We start from the raw sequence: 25,209 nt of genomic DNA, 5'->3' as shown, positions 1-25,209 counted from the left end.
AGCCACATTTTAAAGGGAAACGTGGTATACTGTATATATAAATATATTTCAACAGGTACTAAGAAGCGATTTTGTACCAGTGAAAAGCAGCAGAACTGGCTCCCATTTGTGTGGGTGCCATTAAACAGCAGCTTCAGACAATCCGGGGAAGAAGCAGGACCACATGCATTGGAAGGGAAGGTTGTTGTTGTCATAATGGAAACCTCCCCTCTGAAGCTGCTATTTGCAACAGCGTGTATTCCTCCATCAGTGCAAATAGTAGCTGCTTTTTACTTAAGAAAAGAAAAAAGCACACTCAGGGCCGGATTTAGGTTTGATGAGGCCCTAGGCTACTGAAGGTAATGGGACCCTTTATATGTCCAGATGTCCTTTGTCAACAACAAATTGTCGCTGTTTTTTGTGTTGAATATATGTTATATGGCAATTTATGGACCTAATAGGTATCTAAAGCCATTTGCACATAACAAAATATGTATTTTATCAAAGTACAGTTGTACCTCTGGATGCGAACGGGATCCATTCCGGAGCCCCATTCGCATCTTGAAGCGAACGCAACTCGCATATGTGCATGCGTGTGATGTCATTTTGAGCATCTGTGCATGCGCGAGCGGCGAAACCCGGAAGTAATGTGCTCCGTTACTTCCGGGTTGCTGCGGAGCGCAACCCAAAAAATGCTTAACCTGAAGCTACTTCAGCCCAAGGTATGAATGTAATTGTTGAACTGAAATACAATTAAGAAGTATATTAATAGTGAAATACAGGCAGGGTCCATTACTTGTATCATAGGAGCCTACACAACACAAAACACTGTTGCTGTATGTAGGTTTTATTTTATTTGTTTTTTATCTTATATTTTGGAAATGTACATCCAGGTTTTTTTCCTTTAATTTTTTTTGGGGCCTCCAAGAGAGTAGGGTCCTAAGCTATAGCTTGTTTAGCTTATACATAAATCCGGCACTGAACACACTAACATCATTCATGCAAACTCACAACACATCTCATTTGGCCTGTACTTATCACAAAACTCCCTTTTTGTGTGAGTGTGGTTGCTCCAGAGGAAGGGTCTGTTGAGCAAAAAAGAATGCACACAAACAATTCCTGCATTGTTTGCCTCCCTTTCAACGCTACAGTCCTGTGATTCTATATTAGCCTTAATACACAGAAGATGGGGGTGGTACCAGCAGGCTTTATTAATTTCACTTCCCCTTTGGTTCATGTGGCTGTGTCACAGGGCAGGGCCTGCGACACTAAAGGCTTGGTCCTTAAATGTCACTGCTATTCCTCCTTGTAATACTCAAAAGGCTGACCAAACCTCAGAGACGTGAGGAACCACAAGATGTTTCTCATCAGTGGACCTCAATGAGCCTCAAGATGGCACATAGAAGATCAGACCTGTCCTTGCTGCTCCTAGATTGCATCCAGGATTTATGCACTCTGTGTGGAGCTACATTTGAAGGTGACCCGGAAACTACAACTAATCCAGAATGTGGCAGCTAGACTGGTGACTGGGAGCGGACACCAAGACCATATAACACCGGTCTTGGAAGATCTACATGGGCTCCCAGTACGTTTCTGAGCACAATTCCAAGTGTTGATACTGACCTTTAAAGCCCTAAACGGCCTCAGTTCAGTATACCTGAAGGAGCGTCTCCACCCCCATCATACTGCCCAGACACTGAGGACCAGCTCCGAGGGCCTTCTGGCGGTTCCCTCACTGCGAGAGGCCAAGTTACAGGGAACCAGGCAGAGGGCCTTCTCAGTAGTGGCATCCACTCTGTGGAACGCCCTCCCATCAGATGTCAAAGAGAGAAACAACTACCAGACTTTTAGAAGACATCTGAAGGCAGCCCTGTTCAGGGAAGCTTTTAATGTTTAACAGACCACTGTATTTTAATATTTTGTTGGAAGGCGCCCAGAGTGGCTGGGGAAACCAGAACTATCACAGAACTTTTAAAGAACTGCCTATGCTGGTTCATAGGGACGCGGGTGGCGCTGTGGGTTAACCCACAGAGCCTAGGACTTGCCGATCAGAAGGTTGGTGGTTTGAATCCCCGCGACGGGGTGAGCTCCTGTTGCTCGGTCCCTGCTCCTGCCAACCTAGCAGTTCGAAAGCACATCAAAAGTGCAAGTAGTTAAATAGGAACCGCTCTGGCGGGAAGATAAACGGCATTTCTGTGTGCTGCTCTGGTTCACCAGAGTCATGCTGGCCACATGACCCGGAAGCTGTACACCGGCTCCCTTAGCTAATAAAGCAAGATGAGCGCCGCAACCCCAGAGTCGGTCACGACTGGACCTAATGGTCAGGGGGTCCCTTTACCCTTTACCTATGCTGGTTCATATCTAGATCAGCATTCTCTTTCCTTCAGCAGGCTCAACAAGCAGAGCAAAGTGGAGACAGTCATCTCTCATCGCTTATCTCCAGCATATGGAAATCAGGTAGCCTTTTCCTAAAAATGGAAGTTTAATTAAGCCTATCCGGCTTTGTCTGATTGTTATGCAATGAAAACAGAGCTCTTCACTAGTTCACTAACCCTTTCTATAGCCTCTTGCTCAGATGTGGTAAGAGCAGGGAGCAGGGACAGGACTCAACACTCAATAGCCTTCTTTGATTTGATATTTTTTAAAAAAAATCTTTTTAAACATTACCAAGCAAAATGCCAGTTTTCAAAGGGCTTTGTGAAACCTCTGGCTACGAAATCATGACCATTGTTCTCTACCCAGCTTCTTGATGTGTCGATGAATGTACATTTAATTAAAACCGCAGGCGAGAGAGGCTCTCGAGGCAGCAACACAATTTGGGAGACTTCTTGAAATATTATAATGGCAATTTAACCTGGAATTTTCACGAGACGCATCTGCACCCCTCTCGATAGAATTACCTTTGTGCAACACAATGCTTACGCCTGTATTAAGACAACAGCTTCCCTGCAGCTTTGCATTATGTTCAGCAGAAGTGGTGTCATTTTGCAAAGGACCACTTCAAGGCAGCGTCAGGCATGTGGATACAGAAATAAAAACACCACGGACTTGAATAGTGCATACGCACATCTGAGCTCGCTGTGATTTTTTAAAGTCCACCTCTGTGGAGCTAAACAGAGTTCATTCATTCATATTCATCCACCTCCAAAGGCTGGGAGTGCAGAGCAACATAGTTCAAGAAGATAGTTCAAGAAGAGTTATCTCCCGCTTGGACTACTGCAATGCACTCTACGTGGGGCTACCTTTGAAAGTGACCCAGAAGCTACAACTAATCCAGAATGCGGCAGCTAGACTGGTGACTGGGAGCGGCCGCTGAGACCACATGACACCGGTCTTGAAAGACCTACACTGGCTCCCAGTATTTTTCCGAGCACAATTCAAAATGTTGGTGCTGACCTTTAAAGCCCTAAACGGCCTCGGTCCAGTATACCTGAAGGAGCGTCTCCACCCCCATCATTCTGCCCGGACACTGAGGTCCAGCTCCGAGGGCCTTCTGGTGGTTCCCTCGCTGCGAGAAGCCAAGTTACAGGAAACCAAGCAGAGGGCCTTCTCGGTAGTGGCACCCGCCCTGTGGAACGCCCTCCCACCAGATTTCAAAGAGAACAACAACTGCCAGACTTTTGGAAGACATCTGTGAAGGCAGCCCTGTTTAGGGAAGCTTTTAATGTTTAATAGACTATTGTATTTTAGTATTATGTTGAAAGCCACCCAGAGCGGCTGGGGAAACCCAAGCAGGGTATAAATAATAAATTATTATTATTATTATTATTATTATTATTATTATTATTATTACTACTACTACTACTATTACTAGTAGTAGTACTAGTACTACCTACCCACCTAAAATATAAACTGAACACAATAATGGTGCAAACTTACAGCTAACACAGGAGTGGGGAAACTGGTCTTTCAGGGACTGTTGGACTACAACTCCCATAATCTTTGGGGCTGATGGGAGTTGGACCTCATCGCCATGTGGAGAGCCTCAGGTTCCCCACCTCTGAGCTAGCTAGATGTGACTTCATACATGGGGACAGGTTTTTTTGGTGGGTTTGTAAAGTAAATAGTCCAGATCGACTGCTGTGGGAAGGGGAGGGCAAAGGGTTAAAGCCCCTTTATCCATACCTGCCTGGATCCAAATCTGGACTGGGGCCCAGCTATTTATTTTATAAAACCATTCACAAACTTGCTGATTGTTTGAATAGTGTCAAACCTGGTTTGTCTGTTAATCCTAAACAGCGAAAGTCCCAAAAGTCAGGCTTCTTCTTCTTTTTCTTTGCAAACCTAAACCTCTGTGCTCATTTCTAGCAAGATTAGGTGCATAGTGCACACTTTGTGCATTATGGCAAGGGACTGAGCTGTTTGGGTCCCAGGAGGAGGCCCTCCTCAAATGAGTTAATCAGCTGTTTGTGGGAGAAAACAAACTTCAAGCGTGAAAAATTAGTCCTGGTGCACATCGAAAATTGCAGTTACCTGTACTGCTCCAGTAAATGCTGGCTTACAGTGTGCTGTTTGTTTGTTTGTTTGTTTGTTTGTTTGTTTGTTTGTTTGTTTGTTTGTGCTTATAAATAAAACCATTTTAAAAAGTTAGTCCTGGTGGGTGTCATATAGCACTTTTATGATTATCACAGAAGCCTCTCTTTGGAAAGTTAAGTAGCCATGTAAGCACACAGCGTTCTCACTGGTTATAGCTTAGCTTCACGAGAGAAGTGCTCTCCAAACGTGAAATGAGATCCCAGAAGTGTCTGGTGCAAGAAAGAGGTGAAGGAAAATGGGAAATCTGGTGTGAGCCACTTCTAGCCTGCTGGCTGCATGTCGGCTGTCTCAGTCATAAAGGTTGATATATTTCTGTAGACATTCTTTTGGAAGACATGAGGTTCCAATTGTGACTGTGCCTCATTAAGCAAGCTACCATCAATCAGTCAGCCTCAGTTTTCGTGTCTGCAAAGTGATAGTTTCTCCTGAAAAGTATGATCTTGGGAAAGGAAAGTCAAGACAAGCAGGAGGATTGTAGGGCCATGGGACATGAAATGGGATAGTGTAGTAGTAATAATAATAATAATAATAATAATAATAATAATAATAATAATAATTTTTATTTCTATATGGTTGTCCCAGCCACTCTGGGTGGCTTCCAATACATGTAAAAAGAATGATAATAAAATGTCAAACATTAATAATAACAATCTGATCCAATATAAAAAGATCACAATAACTTTAAAATAAACAACTTTAATTATTATTATTATTATTATTATTATTATTATTATTATTAATACCTCACCCATCTGGCTGGGTTTCCCCAGCCACTCTGGGCGGCTTCCAACAAAACATTAAAATACAATAACCTATTAAACATTAAAAGCTTCCCTAAACTTATATCACATAAACTTATATGTTTACACTTATCTAGTACAATAAAGAATTACCAATCTATAATCAATAAAAACAGCAAATCACAATGCATAAAATACCACTAAACATACAAAACGGTGTAAAAGGATCAAATTAAAAAACAAGGACGCACAACGTATAATTTTTTTTTTTTTTTAAATATCCCTGAAAGTCCCAGCTGCTTCTGCTGTTCCCAAAGTCATGGTCTGGGAAAGGCTCCCAGGGCTGGAGGGGGTGGGGCAAGGCAGATGGAAAAAGCCATTGCCTGGTGACCACCAAAAAGTCTCTTTCCCCTCAGAAGAGACAACAGAAGCATTAGATGAGCCAGATCAACATTACCCAAATGGACTTGGACCTAAAAGAAAGCTATATACACAGCGGATAAAACCATGCATGCTGCAAGAGTTTAGCTTCCCTTATTGTCCCAGCAATCCCCAATGCCCAGAAGCCAAGGTGCCATATTATTTTTTCATGGCGCCAATTCGTGGTCAAAGGCCACACACTTTCTTTCCTTGATGGAAGAGGGAGCATGTGATTCCCACCATCACACGCACCTTGCCTGTGTTACCAGGGAGCAGCATCTGAAACTGATCCTGTGCTGTTGCGTGTCAAGGTCCCCAAGCCACCTCCCAATAATTCACACATCACACATCAATTTTTGTTTAGGTTTTTGGCATAATTTTGGCCACAACTTTATTTAAATACACACATGTGAGTGGCTTGCCTGGCCCAAGTCCGATGCCAGGGACAAGGACGAAAAGAAGGCAAGCCCCTGGATTCCTTTAACGGAATTCCCTTTCCGCACCACCATTGGAGGGGTAGGCACTTACCCCTCCACCAAGCGAACAACCCCCCAATACAGGGAGGGTGGGCGGGTGATCCAGGGCAAGCAGCCAAGAGGACTCCCAAAGTTGGGCGACCAAGATTTAAAACCTCTGACCCCTCCTACAAAATTGGCAACAGGCAATTCTCCCCAGCGACCCAATTAACCAATTCACTGCCTGGGTCTCTCTACAAATCCGCCCAGCAACAATGGGGTGGCCTGTATCCCCCACCGCAACACATGCTCTCTGCTAGGGAGAACACGGTTTGTAGCAGACATTGCTCTGGACCCCTAGCTGGAGGCTGCAGTGAATGTGAATGTCAAGCTTCTCCAGATCATCCAGAGAGGATCTGGGGCAGGAATGGGGAGTGTGCTGGGAGGAGAGTCCAGAAAGCCCCATTGCACTAGGGAGCTGCCTTTCGCGAGCAAAACTGGGTAGTTGAACCCGGCCCCACAGCTCTGTGGGGCTGTATGGGGCAATCAAACAGAAAGAGCAAAGAAAACTGAGACAATGAGCCTCCGCCAATTCTGGCGCTGCTAAATCTCTGAGAGGAAATGGCCCAGGTCGAAGGCCTTTCCCTGTGAATGGTTAAAGGGCTCCAATTCATAGCGCTGCACAACGGGCAGAAAGTTTCCTCTCGCTTTCCAGAGGCCCAGCCTGTTTGTATGCCTTTCCCCCGTTCCAAACAAAACCTCCCTCTCAAGCGACGGGCGAAAATAGCCAATTCTGCTCACCACTGGCATGTACACAGGAGCCACAGAAGACTCCCCGCCCGGGTCCCTAAATGGCAGCAGTGTGCCAAGTTTGTGTAACAAACCAATCCGTAAACATACTCAAACCACCACAGTCGTCAGAGAAACCTCATTCCTAGACACGGTGTACCTTTGCTCTGACTGTTTAGGTGCCCTTTCCAGACTCTGTTTCCTTCATTGCTCTGTATTTTGATCGGTGATCAACTAGCTCCTGAACTTCTGGGAAAGGCACAGCTTGGATCTGCTGGACGCCAAAGTTTTAGGTGTCTAAAGCCCATGCACATAGCTTATTTTCTTCATCCCTCACTGTCACCCTTGGGCAGTTTCTGCCGTCAGACAGTGGCAGGAGGTCTCGCCGTTTCGCGAGCGATATTTTCCCCGCTGGAAGTTTTTATCTGTGGGTTTTCTCTCCTCCTGGCGACGCTAATTTGAGAAGCGGCAAGCACCACTTCATTCAAATCTGCTAGTACGCAGGCTAAAGGTTACTCTTCTTTCCCTTCCTGGGGTACTTTGGGAAACAAAGCGTCGCCATAGCAACTGCTGCTGCTGCTCCCTAGATAAGGGCAGTGCAGGAGCACTCCATGCGAGCAGAGAAGACAATTCCTGCTCCAGTGAACACTGACTCCGTATCACACCTAGCCCAGCTTCCCTGCTTGGTAAGTTCTTCATCACTTTTGCCGGGGTGCGAGCGGGGCGTTCTTTCTCCAAAGGGAACCAAAAAATCTGCCTGCGATGTGATAGTAATAAAAAGTCACAGATCAATTCCTCTGCGAGGCAGAAGATGGCTAGCAGATTATTCTATCTGGGAAGGCTTGGGAATGGTTATTGAGCTGTAAATTGAGAGAGAAAACTGGTGCCAGAAAAAGAAAGGGGGTGGAAATATTACAATTTGTTTGAGCTGCACCTTTATGGCACGGAAGCTGGACAGTTCAATTGAATCCTAAACACATTTATGTGCAACTCTTATCCCAGGCTCTTAAATGAACAAATATTTCCAAGTTTGTGTGGGCTCACTGGTCTGATCCTGTGCATATTTACTTGGAAGTAAGTCCAACTGAGTTCCTTGGGGCTTAATTCTAGGTAAATATACCTAATTGCAAAAGTGTACACAGCTTGGAGTAAGTCCCATTGAAATCAGTGATACTTCTGAGTAAACATGTTTAGGATCTGGTTGTTAGCCTGGCGGTGTAAATCAACTTAAAAATAAAGTGCTTTTGATTAATTGAATGTATTTTTGCTGCTGGAAACAGGAGAGGACAATCTACAACCCAGTTAATGAATTCAGACAGCTGTAGATTTATAGTACAACCCTAAATAGTTCCAACGATGTCCTTATGTTCCATTTAAAAACGTTTACCATTGGGGTACTGTTTAAGTTCTAAATCTATGGGGTTAAATCAGTTTAATGCTAAGAATTTCATTTTAACGTTATGAATCACGTGTCTAAAAATAATTTAGAACAACTTCCAAAGGGGGAAGCTTTTGTTTGAAATTGGACAAGTAGGGAAGAGAGAGATAAAATCACACGTGCTCCTGATCTGTAGCCTTCTGTGGTGGCGTCATGGTTTTTTAGTTGCCATTCTTTAAATCCTTTATGGAAAGTGTTTCTTTCAAATCTTTTCTTTCTTTCTTTCTTTCTTTCTTTCTTTCTTTCTTTCTTTCTTTCTTTTTGTTCATGGTGCGGACAAACTAATATTTTCTGTTTGTGATCTGGAAAACAGACATTTGTATTCCATATCTTGCAAAATCCTATTCTTCCACAGCAACTGAAACAAGATGTGTTTGTGTACTCTTTAGTTTTATTGCAGTTTGTAGAGTTTAGGTCTAAATAAAATAGTGTTGCTTTTGGGGAAACTTTTGAAAAAGACTACCCTATATTATTTAAAAGCATCTAAAATTTGTTCTAGAAATGTTGCCACAATCCTATCCGATTATATAGCTGAACACCAGATATTTAAATGCTTCCCTTGGGAATGCACTATTAGCATATATTTGTGTGTGTGCTTAAATCAAAACCAAAAATTACATCCCATTCTTAAATGCATTACGAGCAAGTAAGTTCCAGTGAAATTTGGGATAAACTTATTTAGAATCAGGGTGTCAGTAGTGGGTGACACAGAATAGCATCTCAAGATATAGAAGTCATCTTCTCAACTAATCTAACGGCCTTGCTTATCTCAACTTGAGATAAGCCCTTTAGCATGTTGGATCTAAGCCTCAAATCTTTCTCTCTTGGAACCCAATCAAGCGCCTCATTTTCTCTACCGTCAGCTGGACCCACTGTGGTAATCGCCTCAGCGCAGGGAAACTGCTGTCATAGGCATGGGAAATCAATAATAATAATAATAATAATAATAATAATGATAATAATAATAATTTATTTATACCCCGCCCATCTGTCTGTCTGGATTTCTCCAGCCACTCTGGGTGGCTTCCAATGGAATAGTAAAATACAATAACCTATTAAACATTAAAAGCTTCCCTAAACAGGGCTGCCTTCAGATATCTTCTAAAAGCCTGGTACTTGTTTTTCTCATCTGGTGGTGGCACAGGGCGGGTGCCACTACCGAGAAGGCCCTCTGCCTGGTTCCCTTGGCTTCTCACAATGAGGGAACCACCAGAAGGCTCTCGGTACTGGACCTCAGTGTCCGGGCAGAACGATGGAGTTGGAGACGCTCCTTCAGGTATACTTGACCGAGGCCGTTAAGGGCTTTAAAAGTCAGCACCAACACTTTGAATTATGTTCGGAAACGTACTGGGAGCCAGTGTAGGTCTTTCAAGACTGGTGTTATATGGTTTTGGCGGCCGCTCCCAGTCACCAATCAAGAAATTACCACAGCACAACACAGCAACCAAACCTGGATGAGTGTTTAGGATGAGTGAGAAAGGAAGCGTCTATGTTGGCATCCATGTAAGAGAAGTTCCTGATGAACCGTTACAAAAAGTTTTGAAGTATGCTATTCCGAATAACTGGGGTTTTTACGGCTTTGCTGGATAGTTGTGTGGCTGTGGAAAGAGGGGCACTGATAAGAGCTGGGCAGTAGAGGGTACAGAGAGGTATATGGCAAGGGATGGAAGAAGACACCCACATGAGACCCTGAGGCAATTGTAAAGGGACCCTGCAATGCAGATATCTTTTGCCCAACAGGGGCTCAAACCCATGACCATCCACGAGATTAAAAGTCTCACACTTTACCGACTGATCTGAGCTTGTATTTCCATTTATAGTGAAGAGTAGAAACTTTCATTATTATTTTTTTAAAAAAGTGTTGAATTCCTCACAAATCCAAATTCTATAGCATAGACAGTCTAGGCATGTGTAGCCTTAGCTTTTGGCTAGTGGGTCATAGAATCATAGAGCTGTAAGGGATCATCTAGTCCAACCCCCCACAATGCAGGACTGTGCAGCTGTCCCATACTGGGATCGAACCTGCAACCTTGGCGTCATCAGCACCAGACTCTAAACAACTGAGCTATTCAGGCTCCCATCTCATGGATCACTGGCAATGCATGCAGCATTGTGCCTAGAAGCCTTGGCTCCCATGAGTCCATGAACAAGAAGACCATCCATTCTAACTGGCGAGATGCTGAATTACAACTCTTTAACAGGTGGTTAAATAGGGATGCAGGTGGCGCTGTGGTCTAAGCCACTGAGCCTCTGGGCTTGCCGATTGGAAGGTTGGCAGTTCGAACCCCTGCGATGGGGTGAGCTCCGGTTGCTCTGTCCCAGCTCCTGCCAACCTGTTCAAAAGCATGCCAGTGCAAGTAGATAAATAGGTACCACTGTGGTGGGAAGGTAAACAGTGTTTCCATGCATTGCACTGCTTTCGCCAGAAGCGGCTTAGTCATGCTGGCCATATGGGAAAACTGTCTGCGGACAAACATTGGCTCCCTCGGCCAGTAAAGCGAGATGAGCACCACAATCCCAGAGTTGTTCGCGACTGGACTTAACTGTCAGGGGTCCTTTACCTTTACCTTTTTAACAGGTGGTAGGTCCAGCAATATTTATTTGCTACCTCATGACATGGGCTATCAAGGCTGGGATAAGCAACAATAACCATCTCTCAGATTTGCTGATGTGGTCCAAAGGAAAGCAGAGCAATACATTTGGCACTAGCCTGGCTGTAGAAGCTGCCGGAAAGAAGACACACCCAACCATCTTAGGGACTCCCCACAAGGCAATGGTGGTTTAGGACCAGAGTTTTCCTTCTCTTAGATGAACTACTTTCCTAAGCTGATGAGCCTCATCTGTACATCTCACTTCCCTGTACAGCACGTGCAGAAACCGCCTTCTTGGCCATTGGACCCACAATTGGGCTCATTCGCTCAATCTACCAGAGCTTGTCTTTGCATGCAGGTGAAGTCCCTAACTCACCAAGCGGTTGGGACCCCTTGGCTACCATCACCCGGTTTAGCTGGCCAATTCAAGCCATTCCCAGGGTGTGGCCGCTGTCACATTCTGACAGCTTCTAGGAGTCACTGGTGAGAGTTGAGTGCAAGGTGAGGAACAAAGGTGGACAAGCTACCCCAGAAGAAGCCATGCATACCCCCCACCTGAGATATTACCCATACGCACCTGTTGTGATGAGAATTGTAATCCATAAATATCTGGAGAGCATCACGTTGGCTATCCCTGGTTTAGTGGTTTACAGTATGACATGGAGTAGAATCCCTTTCCATGGAGGCGCAGGTTACAGCAACAGCCAAGGCGACATTTTTCCACCTTCGTCGCATTAAGCAGTTGGTCCCTTACCTCTCCTACCCTGATCTGGCCACAGTGATCCATGTGACGGTCACCTCCAGGCTTGACTACTGTAATTCGCTCTACGCGCCCTTGAAACTGTCCCAGAAACTCCAGCAGGTGCAGAATGCTGCAGCGAGGGTCTCCTCACGGGGTCTCTGCTATGGGAGCATATTCACCCAGTGCTTTACCAGTTGCACTGGCTCCTAGTGGAGTATAGGGTCAGGTTTAAGTGCTGGTTTTCATCTTTAAAGCCCTTTGTGGCTTAAGGCCCTCGTATTTACAGGACCGCCTCTCCTGGTATAATAATAATAATAATAATAATAATAATAATAATAATAATAATAATAATAATTTTATTTATAACCCACTCTCCCCAGCCGAAGCCGGGCTCAGAGCGGCTAACAACAGTAAAATGATACGACATTTTGAAGTCAGACTATCCTCCACCAGGGCCAGGGCCTTCTCAGTGATAGCTCCGACCGGGTGGAATGCCCTGTCCCATGAGACTAGGGCCCTATAGGATTTAACCTCCTTCCGCCAGGCCTGTAAGACAGAGCTATTCTGCCTGGCTTTCAATTTGAATTTAGCCTGATCTTTTATTCCCCTCTCTTCCCTCCCCCTCCCCTTTAATGAAGATTACCCACTCTGGGACCCCACAGCTAATTCTCCCCGACCTCCTCGCTGGCCCAAATATGACTAATTTAGCCAGCTAGCCCTGGTGACCATTTCCATGCGCTGCTCTGGTTCGCCAGAAGCGGTTTAGTCATGCTGGCCACATGACCCAGAAGCTGTACGCCGGCTCCCTTGGCTTATAGAGCGAGATGAGCGCCGCAACCCCAGAGTCATCCGTGACTGGACCTAATGGTCAGGGGTCCCTTTACCTTTACCTTTAGCCTGCTAGCCCTGGTGACCATCTAATGTTTATTGGATGAATTTTCCCCCAAATTGATTTTTGAACTTTGAATTTATTGTTATTCACGCTTTTATATTGTATTTTATGTTTTTTTGTTGAATCACAATTAAGTGTTTTAAATTTGTTGTCAGCCGCCCTGGGCCCGGTTTTCTGAACCAGGAAGGGCAGGGTATAAATAAAAAAATATTATTATTATTATAAGCTGAAATAGGCCTTAATGGCTTTGCAAGACAGTTGGCCATTTTTGTCTGTCGTCAACACACACAAATACAGACACATCCACTCCCCACATTGCTTTAAAGAGGTGAGGAATTCACAGAAAAGTCATATCATTACAAGATACATGTGGATGTGAGCGCACATCATTTTCTTCTCTAGGAAACTTCAGTGGAAGTTTTATGTTCTTAAAAGTTGTTGGGAACATAAAGGAAGAAATAGCCAGTGTTGACATAAAGACAAGCTTGGCTAATATCACAGCCTGTCCATCGCCCTGCTCCAGACACACCCTGCTGCTCCCCCCCCCCCCAAGACGGCTGTAGGATTATAACTCTGATTTTAGCTTGTGCATATGTACAGCAGGCCACGAACTCTATAAAATATGCATAGCGCCATTTATGAAGCTCTGGCACACCAGCAGCAGGAAGCAGGTGTTTGTCACAGTCATACACAAGTCCATGGATGCCTTGCCGTAGTTGTAGTGTTAATTCCTAGATTACTCACTAAGGACAAGGTGCTTTATCACCGTACTTTACTGGTGGGAAACAGATAATGCCAAATATCAGTATAATAACGCAGGTAAATCCCGTTTCAGCTACTTTATTGCAGTTAACTACAGGCATCACAGTCCTGGGAAATGGTCAACTTGTTATCAAAATCTTTGCTGATAAGCAAATAGACAGGATGAAAGCGGAAACTGACGGCAAGTTCCACAGCCTCAGCATTTGCTCAGCTCACTCCCAGATGTATAGCTGAAATGGCAGATTTACATGCCAGCAGATTAAATGCATGTATGTTCATCTCTTCGTTTGTCATATGGAAATTTCTTTTCAAGTGCTCTAAAGATTGGGGGGGGGGGTCTTGATGTCATGGGCACTAGCCAAGCAGTGCTATGAAGCACTCGCTTCTGTCGGACATCTGCAAAACCTCTGGGTTTTTCCCTCCAGAGTTCTACCCTGAAATGGAAAGGTATGTTTGCATTCAATACAGCAAGGCAATGTATATATTGCATCTGTATGCCGCTTTTCCACAAAAGAGCTCAAGGCTAGAGCTTCTAAGCAGCTGTTAAAATCACACACACACACACACACACACACACACACACACACATCATTTCCAACAATCATTTAACATATTTTCTTATCTTATACAATGTTTTAGATTTCCATCTGCCACATCTGAAGATTTTTCAATCTTTATCCCTTATCTACATTTCTTAATTTTTCTATTACTTTTAATCGTCCTTAACTAATAATTCTCTTCAGAGTCTTCCTTGCAATATTTCATATAATCCTCCTTACAAAACTTCTTGCAGTCCTACTAGCGTAATCTGTTTATTACAATTGCTTTTCAAATAGTTCAAATATTTACTCCAGTCCTCCAAGAATCTCTGGTCCTGCAGGTTTCAGATCCTTTCTCTCATCTTATCTAATTCTGCATAGTCCATTAATTTCATTTGCCATTCTTCTTGCTTCCATTTCTGTGCCAATAATATTATTGCTGCCGTTGTTGCATATAAAAACAATTTATCATCCTGTCTATTAATATCCTCCCCTACAATGCCAAGTAAAAATGCTTCTGATTTTTGTTTTTGTTTTTATAAATGTATATTTCAGCATCTTTTTCATCTCATTATATATCATTTCCCAGAAGCTTTTCACTTTCTTACATTCCCACCACATGTGATAAAATGATCCTTCTTTTTCTTTGCATAGCAGCTGTTAAAATCTTATGTTGGTTTGTATTTATTATCTGACAGACCCACGTAAAGGTTGCAGTGCTACATTTCTCAGAAAGGGTTAATAAAAAGTGGCGAGACTTTCACAATTATAGTATTAATCCTCTGGTTGTAAGCAACACTTTGATCTGGACTTTGTTTTAGTGTCTCAACTGATACTATTAAGCCATTAACAATTATTTTGTTCAGTGATTGCTTATAAATGAAGAATGATGCCAAATCTTAGACTGAGCCAGGGTCCAAAAGTCCACAAAATCACACACACAGTTTTTCCAAATGTGTCGTTTGTAGAAGAGAGAAGACCCAAGGTCCCCTCGCAGAAATCCTAGCACAAACCATTCACTGCAGAGTGGAAATGTTTTAACTTCATAATGTCAACACTGCATTTGAGATGAAAAATAATATGACTAGCTAAATGTGAAAGTCTGGTCTAAGATCCTAAACCCTAAAGTCACATTCATCGAAGGGTGCAGAATAAACAACAGGGGAGTTTCTGTACTTCTTGATATTTTGGAGTGGGATTCAGTCATACTCTGGCCAATTCAGGTTGCATTCTTACAACTGATTTTGTGCTCTAGCACAGCAAACCCAATCTCAAAGTTTCCCCCACAAGGAATGTGATGGGAAATGCACTGGAAAGTGTAATGCAACACTTGCAAACAAATAAAAATGAGTGCTCAGTTTATAGCTGAGGCTCTCTAACACAAACACACAAACTTTGTGCGAACAAATTAGGATGAAGGGGAAATGAACAAGATGCCCGGAAGCAACCCAGGTGGCAGAACCACAATCGCACCCATTGGAGAAATTTCTGATTTGCCATTTAGCTCTTAAACTGACAAACCCCTTCCAGACAAAGGAGATGACCGCAGAGTTGATCCCCAGATAAAATTACCACCAAAACACAGTAGGGTGGAAAAGCGTGTTCTCCTTCATGGAGAGCACATGTTGCGGTGGGGGCCGACAGGATACTCCAAAGTTGTGGGGCGGGCTAATTGATCGTTGGCCACTGATGCGATTCGGCTTCCCTTGTCGTTGGGAAGAAGTTAATGTTGCCATTTGTTGATTGACAGCCAGAAATGCTAAAACTCCTTGCACGAGGCTAGAGCTTCCTCTTTTCGCCCGTGCATCGGATTGCCCGTCCCTCCCTCCCTAGAATTAGGGTTGTTCGCTTGACCTTGCTATGCCTGTCATGGGGTCCCCTGCTCTTGGGGCAGGGGCCCGGTAGGAATTTTGTCCATCTGGCTGATTGGCTGGGGCCATTTGGCTTTTGCCTACTGCGTAGCAAATCGTCACAACTTGTAAGGTTGCGGTTAGGCATTGGTTTATGGTTTGGTTGGTTGAGGGGCATGGATTGGCTGTGCCTGCCCCTCTAATGCTGCTGCTGCAAGGGATTCCGTTAAAGGAATCAGGGGCTCACTATTGCTTTTGTCCACCCTGTCAAGGGGGCTCGGGCCATAGCAATGAGTTCCTGGCTGCATTTGGGGAGGGCTGAGGGCAGGTTCCCTGCTCCGTCACTACCCCCAAGTGTATTCCCCTTTTCTGACTTTTGCAGGTGTGCGGAATGTCAGTCTGTCCCCCATGGGGGGGCAGATAGCTGCAACCAATGCCTAAGCAACCACTCACATTTTAATAAAGTTGTGGCCAAAATTATGCCAAAAACCTTAAACAAAATTCCTGTGTGATGTGTGAGTTATTGGGGTGGCCCTGGGGACCTCGACACGCAAACAGCCACCCATTGGCAGCAGGGGGGCCAACGTGAATAAAATATTCGGGGGGGGGATATTTTATTGGAGGGGGCCAAAGGGACCCCAGCTCCTAAGAGTTGCTTCCTATAAGTAGCAGCCTTCAAACTGACAACAGTGAAGAAGCCACTTGAATTCTGGATGATAGGTTCTTAGGCGATTATTATTCCTGCCAACCTAGCAGTTTGAAAGCACGTCAAAGTGCAAGTAGATAAATAGGTACCACTCTGGCGGGAAGGTAAATGGCATTTCTGTGCGCTGCTCTGGTTTTGCCAGAAGCGGCTTAGTCATGCTGGCCACATGACCTGGAAGAACTGTGGACAAACGTCGGCTCCCTTGGCCAGTAAAATGAGATGAGCGCCGCAATCCCAGAGTTGTTCGCGACTGGACTTAACTGTCAGGGGTCCTTTACCTTTAAGACAGAGTAAGGCGAAATGAGGTTCGATCTGTAGGGCAGGTCTGCATGGCCCATTAGAGACTGGAGATGCCTCCTGTTTTTCTGATGGTTTGGGCCCGCCAAAAGGGGCACTGCCAAGAACCTGACAGGCTATAAAACATGACTAGTGTTTACTTTCTGGGGCCACACACTGCGCTCCATCACCCGATGTCAGAGAATGTCTTGAAAGTGTTAGTGGTTCATGAAGCATTCCCGACATGGCCAAAGGATCCCATACATGACTGAACCATCCCTTGTGTCAAAATTGTCGCCTGTTGTTTACCGAGACGGATATTTTTGTACGGAATTCTATTTTACAGTTGTGTTGACTCAAAAACATTTCTCTCTCTTTTTTTCTCCAGAAGCAAAGTAACGTTTTCTAGATTAAAGCAAAAGAAAAGTACATTGACATGCAGCATGCGTAATGTGTCTATGTTTCCCCCCCCTCCCCTTACAGGTTCTAAAGAAAAGCCTCTTCAGTGATGTCAACTGAATATGTGCAAGCATCACATGATATCTCAGAAGACAGATTGGATGGGCGAGATACTCACTGTAACCACTTAGGTCAGTCTTCTCGGGGTGATGTCAGCGCTTGCTGTGTAGCGAAAAGGTCTACTTTGCATCATTAAGCGCTGTCCATTGCCATCCCATCCCCCTTCCCCCACCCCCTCCATGGAACAACTGCTGCTCTTGAAACCTGATAGACGGTGCCTTCTGGTGACACATCTGATGCCAGATGGAGTGGCAATGGGTGGGAATGGGTGTTTGGTCGCTTCTCCCCCACCTTTTCTTTCTGCTGGGTTCAGCATATAAATATTAGCCAAAGCTCTAGAGACAAATTAATTAAAGACGAAGAAGAAGAAAGGAGAGAAGGAACGCCGGAGCTTTCATCTCGTCTCCTTTCATATTTCTGTGCACATGTTCCACAAAAGCGGGCAAGTGTGCCAACGCAGGATTTTATGCAGCAATGTTACCTTGGGAGTTTAAACTTTCCTGCAAATCTGTTGTCCTCTTTTGAAAATATGTGCTGTAGACAACAGCATAGGGATGGGGAAATTTCAAAGCATTGCAGGAACCAAAACACAGTCAGAATTCGAAATCCACATTTCTTTAAAAATTCCAGCGCATTTTCCCAGCCCCATTAGTTGCACAAAAATGCATATACTAGGGTAAAGTGTCATATGAATCTTGGCTGTTTCTCCCCCTCCTTAAGCTGTAGTTTCAGGGAAGTGCAAAGCTGGTGAAAAATTAGCTGTTCAAGGCTGAACGTTGTCTGATTATTTTGATAATAGTTGTATACTTTGTTTTGTTTGATGCAGATAACCTTTCCGAACAGTTGCTCAAAAGCTGTGAACTCAAAAAGATACCGAGGAAGGGCAAAGCTCTTCAGGTCTCTCAGAAAAGTGAGCTTGAACAGAAAAAACCGAAGAGGAAAGATACGCCGGCAATTCACACGCCTCCACCAATAGTCGGTGAGCATTCCTGAAATTGCCACTTGAGCTACTCCTCAACCACTTATACCTGCATGGATCGCAAGCGGAGTAATAATGTGTCTTCTGCTACTGCTTCCAAAACCTCTCTGTAGATCAGAGGCCCTCAGGGCTTCAGATATTGTTGCTCCAACTCCCATGACCAATAGCAGAGGTGGATTTAGGGCAGTGCCAGCAGATGGGCCAAAATGGGCACCATGGGAGGGGATGCCTTCTCTTGCCTGGCTACAGGAAAGAGGTGCGAGGACTCTGTCAGGGCCCTAAAGTCCTCCTTCCTCCTTCCCAAAGCCAGGCAAGACCTTACCAAGCTTTGGGGAGGAGGTAGGTGGACTGTAGGACCCCGCCAGAGTCTCATGCCTCCTTCTCAAAGTCCGGCTGAGGGGAGCACATCAAATGTTGGCCTTGCACAGGACAGCATATTACCAAGGCCAGTGCGGGATTTACGTATAAGCTAAACAAGCTTGGGCCCCCCAAAAAAATTTAAAGGAAAAAAAAACCTGGATGTACATTTCCAAAATATAAGATAAAAAACCAAATAAAATAAAACCTACACACAGCAACAGTGTTCCACTATTCATATACTTCTTCTTAATTGTATTTCAGTTCAACAATTACTTCGATAAAATACATATTTTGTTATGTGCAAATGGCTTTAGATACCTATTAAGTCCATAAATTACCATATAGCATATATCCGACACAGAAAACAGCGACAATTTGTTGCTGACAAAGGACAGCTGGGCATATAAAGGGCCCCATTACCTTCAGTAGCTTAGGGCCTCATCAAGTCTAAATCCGTCCCTGACCAAGGCCGGCCCCTGTCAATGGACAGGGATGATGGGAATTGTAATCACAGAGCATCAGAGAGGGCACAGATTCCCCATCCCATATATCATGCTATAAGATGTAGGGTGCAGTAGATGTCCCAATAATTTTTTCTGACTGCGTTGGGGGAGCAAATGGTGTCCTGTCTGCACATCCCAGTGCATAATGACCCAGGCTGTCCATGTTAATTGGGCACCTGAGGATGAGAATCCCTCAAAGCGCAAAGATAGAGTTCAGAGCATTCCTAATTCCTGATCCAACATGCTTGGGGGCTTAGGATGTGGCAAGGCTCATTGCCTGGCTCTGTTCAGCTCCTTCACTGGAGATGATGGGCCTATGCTGCTGTAAAGGTCCCCACTGTGTCTGAGCACAGGTGGCGCTGTGGTCTAAACCTCTGAGCCTCTTGGGCTTGCCGATCAGAAGGTCAGCGGTTCAAATCCACTCAACGGTGGTGAGCTCCCGTTGCTCTGTCCTAGCTTTTGCTAACCTAGCAGTTCTAAAGCACACCAGTGCAAGTAGATAAATAGGTACCGCTGTGGTGGGAAGGTAAACGGCATTTCCATGCACTCTGGCTTCTGTCACGGTGTCCTGTTGCACCAGGACGGGTTTAGTCCTTCTGGCCACATGACCCAGAAAGCTGTCTGTGGACAGACGCCGGCTTCTTTGGCCTGAAAAGCAAGATGAGTGCCACAACCTCATAGTCGCCTTTGACTGGACTTAACCATCCAGGGGTCCTTTACCTGTACCTTTACAAATGGGTGGAAGCTATCCCCGTCAGCAGTGAACAGTGTAAAAAGTACACACACACAAAGCACATGAGGCATTTCAAAGGCAGGAAAGGGGATGGAGTTGAGCTGGCCAAGGCTCTTCTCGGCAGTGGTGCCCTCTCAACAGATGCCAAGGAGATAAAGAACTACACAACTTTTAGAAGGCATCTGAAGTCAGCCCTGTATTGGGAGGTTTTTAATGTTTGACATTTCATTATGTCGTTATATGTGTTGGAAGCCATCCAGAGTGGCTGGGACAACCCATTCAGATGGACAGATATTATTATTATTATTATTATTATTATTATTATTATTATTATTAAGCCAGTCCAGCTACAGCAGTAGACCCAAGCCAGGGTTTCTGCTGCGACAACCTAGACCTGGTGCAGCAGAGATTACAGCTTTTACTGGCCTCCCATGTTCCACCCTGGTCACTGTGAGCAGCAGGGCTATGGGGTGGTGTTAGTGTATGTGACTCTTGACCCATCCAATTGTAGGAGCTGATGTCATGTGAGGGGGCCTTATTTCCCAAGCGGGATTTTTGCTAGTGAAAATGGAGAAGACCATTATGGTTTGCAAAGGCTAACGTCCAGTCCTAATGGCGTTTTTGCAGGCATTCTTTCAGACCACTTAATTAAGAGGTGTGACTTCTCTGAGAAACCTCCGAAGGGTAATGGCAGCCCAGCCCTTCAGAAAATGGAAGAGGAACAGAGAAAACCCAGAAGGAAAAACACGCCAGCAATCAATACACCCCCTCTACTTGCAGGTAAGGGAAATGCGAAGGAGAGCACTTCTTAAAGCATCACGCATGGGTTTTGAACATGATGTGTCTCAGTGATAGTCTCTGTATTTAAATGTATTTTTTGGGGAAATGGCAGGGGGCACATCTGCATGAGCACTGTGTAATTCTGTTAAAACAGAGACTTTTAATTGTTAGAGGAGATGCTCACATATTATGTTTTCACTTTTTTATCTTTCCACTTTTCCTAAACCCATAGTGAGCATTTCCCCACCAGAGTGTTTCTACTTACTATTTTCTTCCTTTACAATTCTGTGTCTATATGTTAATTGGAATACCCAGCCCCACCCCCAATCCGGCGAACAAAGGTGTGACTTGTTAATGGCCTCTCAAGACAAAATCAGGCCGATTTTCTTACATCGAAACCCTGCACTGGGAAACTTTGGGCCCTCTGAAATGATGATGGACTATAGCTGTCATCATCCCTGACCATTGGTCATGCAGGTTGGGACTGATGGAAGATGAAATCCAACATCACCTGAAGGGCCACAGGCCCCCAGCCCTGCTAACAAAACAACGGTAGCCAATATGGCGTCCTCCAGATGTTGTGGACTACAACTCCCATCATCCCTGACCATTGGCTGGGGTTGGTGGGAGTTGGAGTTCCTCAACAGTTCTCTATACCTGCTAGGCACACTGACTTGGGAATAAATCAAGAGTTCTAAGGAATTCCTTAAAACTCCACCTGGAAACATATACTAGAAACAGTCTGAGCACCTTGCCATCATTTGTCTTGAATTAACATAGAGCAAGTCACCCCGGGACTCGCCACTACCAGGAAAAACTGTACAGAGAAAACATGGCTGACCCCATGCAAACAACTGTCTGATTCCTTAGAGAAGCAGCTTTTTTGTGTACAATATTAACTTTAATTGCACAACCTGAATTTGGCGGCATGTGCTGGGAGCCCAACCTGAAAATAGCAACAGTCTGGGAGCATCCTGAGAGGACATTTTTATTTCCTTTCAGCGCTGTAGAATGATGGTTGGTGTTGGAATCTATCACCTACTAAAACATATGTTCTCTTAACCACTTATTCATCGCAAAGAAATTACATCCCTTTCATGTTTCGACTTTAATCCAATCTGGTCATTTCATGCAGCATTTTCCTTGGTTAATACCAGGAAAGCGTTCTCCTTTGACTGGAGCACAGAAGTGAACAAAGCCATTCTGTGTGGCGCTGCTTCTTTTTCTCCATCTTTGGACTTCATGAAGTGCTTCATTATTTGAAAGATTTTTCATAGCAGAAAAGACGGGAAATGGCGAGGCCTAATTGAATCAACACAGCCAGCCACCAAAACCAAAAGGCCCACTGACAGAAATCTGCAGGAGGCTGATTTATTAGTGAAACTCGCTTGGCCTCAGACTGTGATGTCCCTCTATATGACTCACTAACTTTTGACAAGCAAGGAAGAATGTACAGGGTATTTGTTTGGTTTTCCAATGGAAGTCAGTAAACTCACAAAAATGGCAATTATTGCCCCCCGCCCCGGCCATCTTTCTCACAACAATCCTGTAAGTTGGTTAGCAAGTAAAGAAGAAGAAAATTAGGTAGTTTTCAATTACATTCTGCTTACAAATTTGACTCATACTATCTAGCATTTGACAAAGAACAGTAGATGTAACGCTTTGTGACTGAAAATCGAAAGATTTCTGCTAGCCTAGCATTCTGGCTGCAAGCTCACCTGGAGTAAGTTGTGCTGCTTAAACCTGTTGTGGAGCACAGTTCTTATTCCTATTCACTCAGAAGTAAATCCATATGTGTTCAATGGGGCTTACTCTCGGGAAAGCGTGCATAGGATTGCAGCCAAGTGCAAATGATTTTGCTGTGTTGGATCTTCTTGCCTTCAAAAGCAGTTAGGGAATCTCACAACCCAAACGTATAGAATAGTTTGTTTTTAAGGCAAGCAATCTGTCGAAGATGCCAATCTTAATATTACTTATAATATAAAACAAAAGAACATAAAGAGAGGTGCATTTCCATCTTCCTTATAACTGGCAGGTGGGCCATGAATGTTCTCTCCTTTATTGAGACTTGTGTTTTAGAAATTGTAGGGCACAGCCAACCATGAGGAAGTCGAGTCCCCCAAAAACTCAATGGAAAATTTTAATTATAGCTTGCAAGTGCACAGCTACAATTTTCAGATTCTGTAACAAACCAGAAGATATTTATGGGAACGTTTTGATACACCTTCTATGTTGCTAGGAGGTTAAACCAGGACACAGGGAGGACATTCTGGAGGTTTCTAGAATGAGCCACATGGCTTGGGTGCGGTTTCCAGGGCTTGGATCAATGTGGGACATCCTTTAGACTCGCAGAGCTTTGCCACCCAAATATGTTAAAACCCCAGTATTTGAGGAGGAAATCCACAAGCAGGATGAACTGCCTAACACTGAACACAATCATCTCAAAGAACTTTAATTCTTAATAGACAAAGATGGGGAAACAACCAGTGTATGAACATCTATTCACAAATGAGAAAATGAGGTGATGTGTCTTGCATCCCACCCAAATCCCAAACATCATACTCGTTGCTGGGTTAGCCAAGCAGTTGTTGGTTTTGTGTAATCAAATCAGCTGAAATTGCTAACTATTCCTAAAGCTTAGGAGAATCGATATAATTTTAAAAGCATAGCTGTGCATATATAAAATGCCTCGCTGAAGCAGGCAGCCATATATCCCTTCTTTTGACCGGCATAAGTACCGTATTTTTCGCTCTATAAGACGCACTAGACCACAAGACGCACCTAGTTTTTGGAGGAGGAAAACAAGAAAAAATATATTCTGAATCTCAGAAGCCAGAACAGCAAGAGGGATCGCTGCGCAGTGAAAGCAGCAATCCCTCTTGCTGTTCTGGCTTCTGGGATAGCTGTGCAGCCTGCATTCGCTCCATAAGACGCACACACATTTCCCCTTACTTTTTAGGAGGGAAAAAGTGAGTCTTATAGAGCAAAAAATACGGTATTTATTGCGGCAATGCTGAATTTTGTACAGAGCACTCTTCACAGGGCAAAAAGAGGTTTAGAGCAACTCAGTAATGAAAAAGGCCGATTTTACAAAACCAGCTCAAATACGTTTCTTAGTTTTGAAATATTAGCAGCCTTATGCTATTCTGGCTAGAAACATTTTTTTCTGATATGTTGGTCCCCTCCCCCCTTTGCAGGGAGTTTTCCAGGTGAAGCATTGGTACCCACCTGCCACCTGCAGTTTAAAGTGATACTAACCACGCTACCATCTCAGCATTCGATCACCTCACAAAACAGAGATTCCTAAAGCTGTGTTTAATTCCCCTGCCACCGTTCCAAAATCTATATTATAACAATACCTTTATTAGGCCAACCGAAACATCACAGAACATTGTGTAAAGTTTTCAGAAGTCTTTGCCAAGCTAGGTCATCAAAAGTTAGGCTGTTGGCCAAGCTAGCTGAGGTTGATGGGAGCTGCAACCCAAGAACATTGGGAGCAGGTGTGTCAACTCCTAGGGGCAGAAGGGTCTTCTGCCCCCTCAATATTGGCTGGCATGGGGTGGACCCCCTCAATGTTGAAGGGGCGGTAGAGGCCAAGCATGGTGCAGATCAACGGCTGAATTCTCCTGAGCACAACAGAGGAAGCTGCGCTGTGTATGGCTCCTCTCTTGGCCTCCTCCCAACAATGCGCAGGAGTGTGACAGTGCCTCTGATCAGTAGGGTGGGTGCACAACGATTCTACATCCCTCTCCACCCCCATCATGCAGCCCAGACACTGAGGTCTAGCGCTGAGGCCCTTCTGGCAGTTTCCTCGCTGCGAGAAGTGAGGTTACAGGGAACCAGGCAGAGGGCCTTCTCAGTAGTGGCACCCGCCCTGCGGAATGCCCTCCCATCAGATGTCAAGGAAATAAGCAACTGTCTTACTTTTATAAGACATCTGAAGGCAGCCCTGTTTAGGGAAGTTTTTAATGTCTGCTGATGTATTGTTTTTAATATTCAGTTGGAAGCCGCCCAGAGTGGCTGGGGTATAAATAAATTATTATTATTATTATTATTATTATTATTATTATTATTATTATTATTTGGGAGGGGGCAGCAGACAGCCAAATGAAGCTCTTTTAAGTGTTCTGCCCTCTTATCCTGGATCTCCCATGTTACATCTCCTTTGGACCGGAAGGTTCTTGTGAGGGAACTGCCATCAGTGCCGGAGGGAGAGAGCAAAAGCCAGAGGGATTCCAGAGAGCGTCCAGGTCGGGAGAAGCAGCCCATCTTCTGGGGAAGAGAATCAGCGTAGCACCAGTGGAGAAGGGGGGCAGATGGGGGAATTGGCGAGGCGGTCCCATGACTCCTTGCTGGGGACCAGCGGGGAGAGTAAGGGTCCTCCGCTGCCTACGCCCTCCTTGCGTGGAAGGCTTTTGCGCAGAGAGAGTAGGAGGAGACTAGGCGTCAAAGAGCTTCTTTGCTGGAAGAAGTTTAAGAAACGCCCACTGACGGATTCTGCCAGCGACTGAGTCAGCCACGGGTGAGTGGCGTCCGGACAGATAAAGTTTACTTAGGCGGCCCAGCCAGGTGTTTGCACCCAGCCGGGGAGATAGTTGCCTGCTTACGCATGAGCAACCC

At 44.7% G+C, this 25,209-nt stretch overlaps 1 protein-coding gene across 1 annotated transcript; it reads left to right on the top strand.

The window, feature by feature from the left end:
- Positions 1 to 7,187: 7,187 nt before the first annotated feature.
- PPP1R17 (protein phosphatase 1 regulatory subunit 17) lies at positions 7,188 to 23,896 on the top strand (the record flags this gene model as incomplete). Its single annotated transcript, XM_083580123.1, has 5 exons — positions 7,188 to 7,605; positions 17,199 to 17,305; positions 18,061 to 18,213; positions 20,437 to 20,589; positions 23,787 to 23,896. The coding sequence occupies exons 2-5, from the start codon at positions 17,224 to 17,226 to the stop codon at positions 23,894 to 23,896; spliced, it is 498 nt and encodes a 165-aa protein (XP_083436249.1). The 5' UTR covers positions 7,188 to 7,605; positions 17,199 to 17,223.
- Positions 23,897 to 25,209: the final 1,313 nt, after the last annotated feature.

This window comes from Podarcis filfolensis, assembly GCF_964270895.1.
Source record: "Podarcis filfolensis genome assembly, chromosome: 12".
Lineage (NCBI taxonomy): Eukaryota > Metazoa > Chordata > Lepidosauria > Squamata > Lacertidae > Podarcis > Podarcis filfolensis.
Note: the sequence above shows the minus strand (reverse complement) of the source record. Positions and strands in the feature narration are given on the sequence as shown.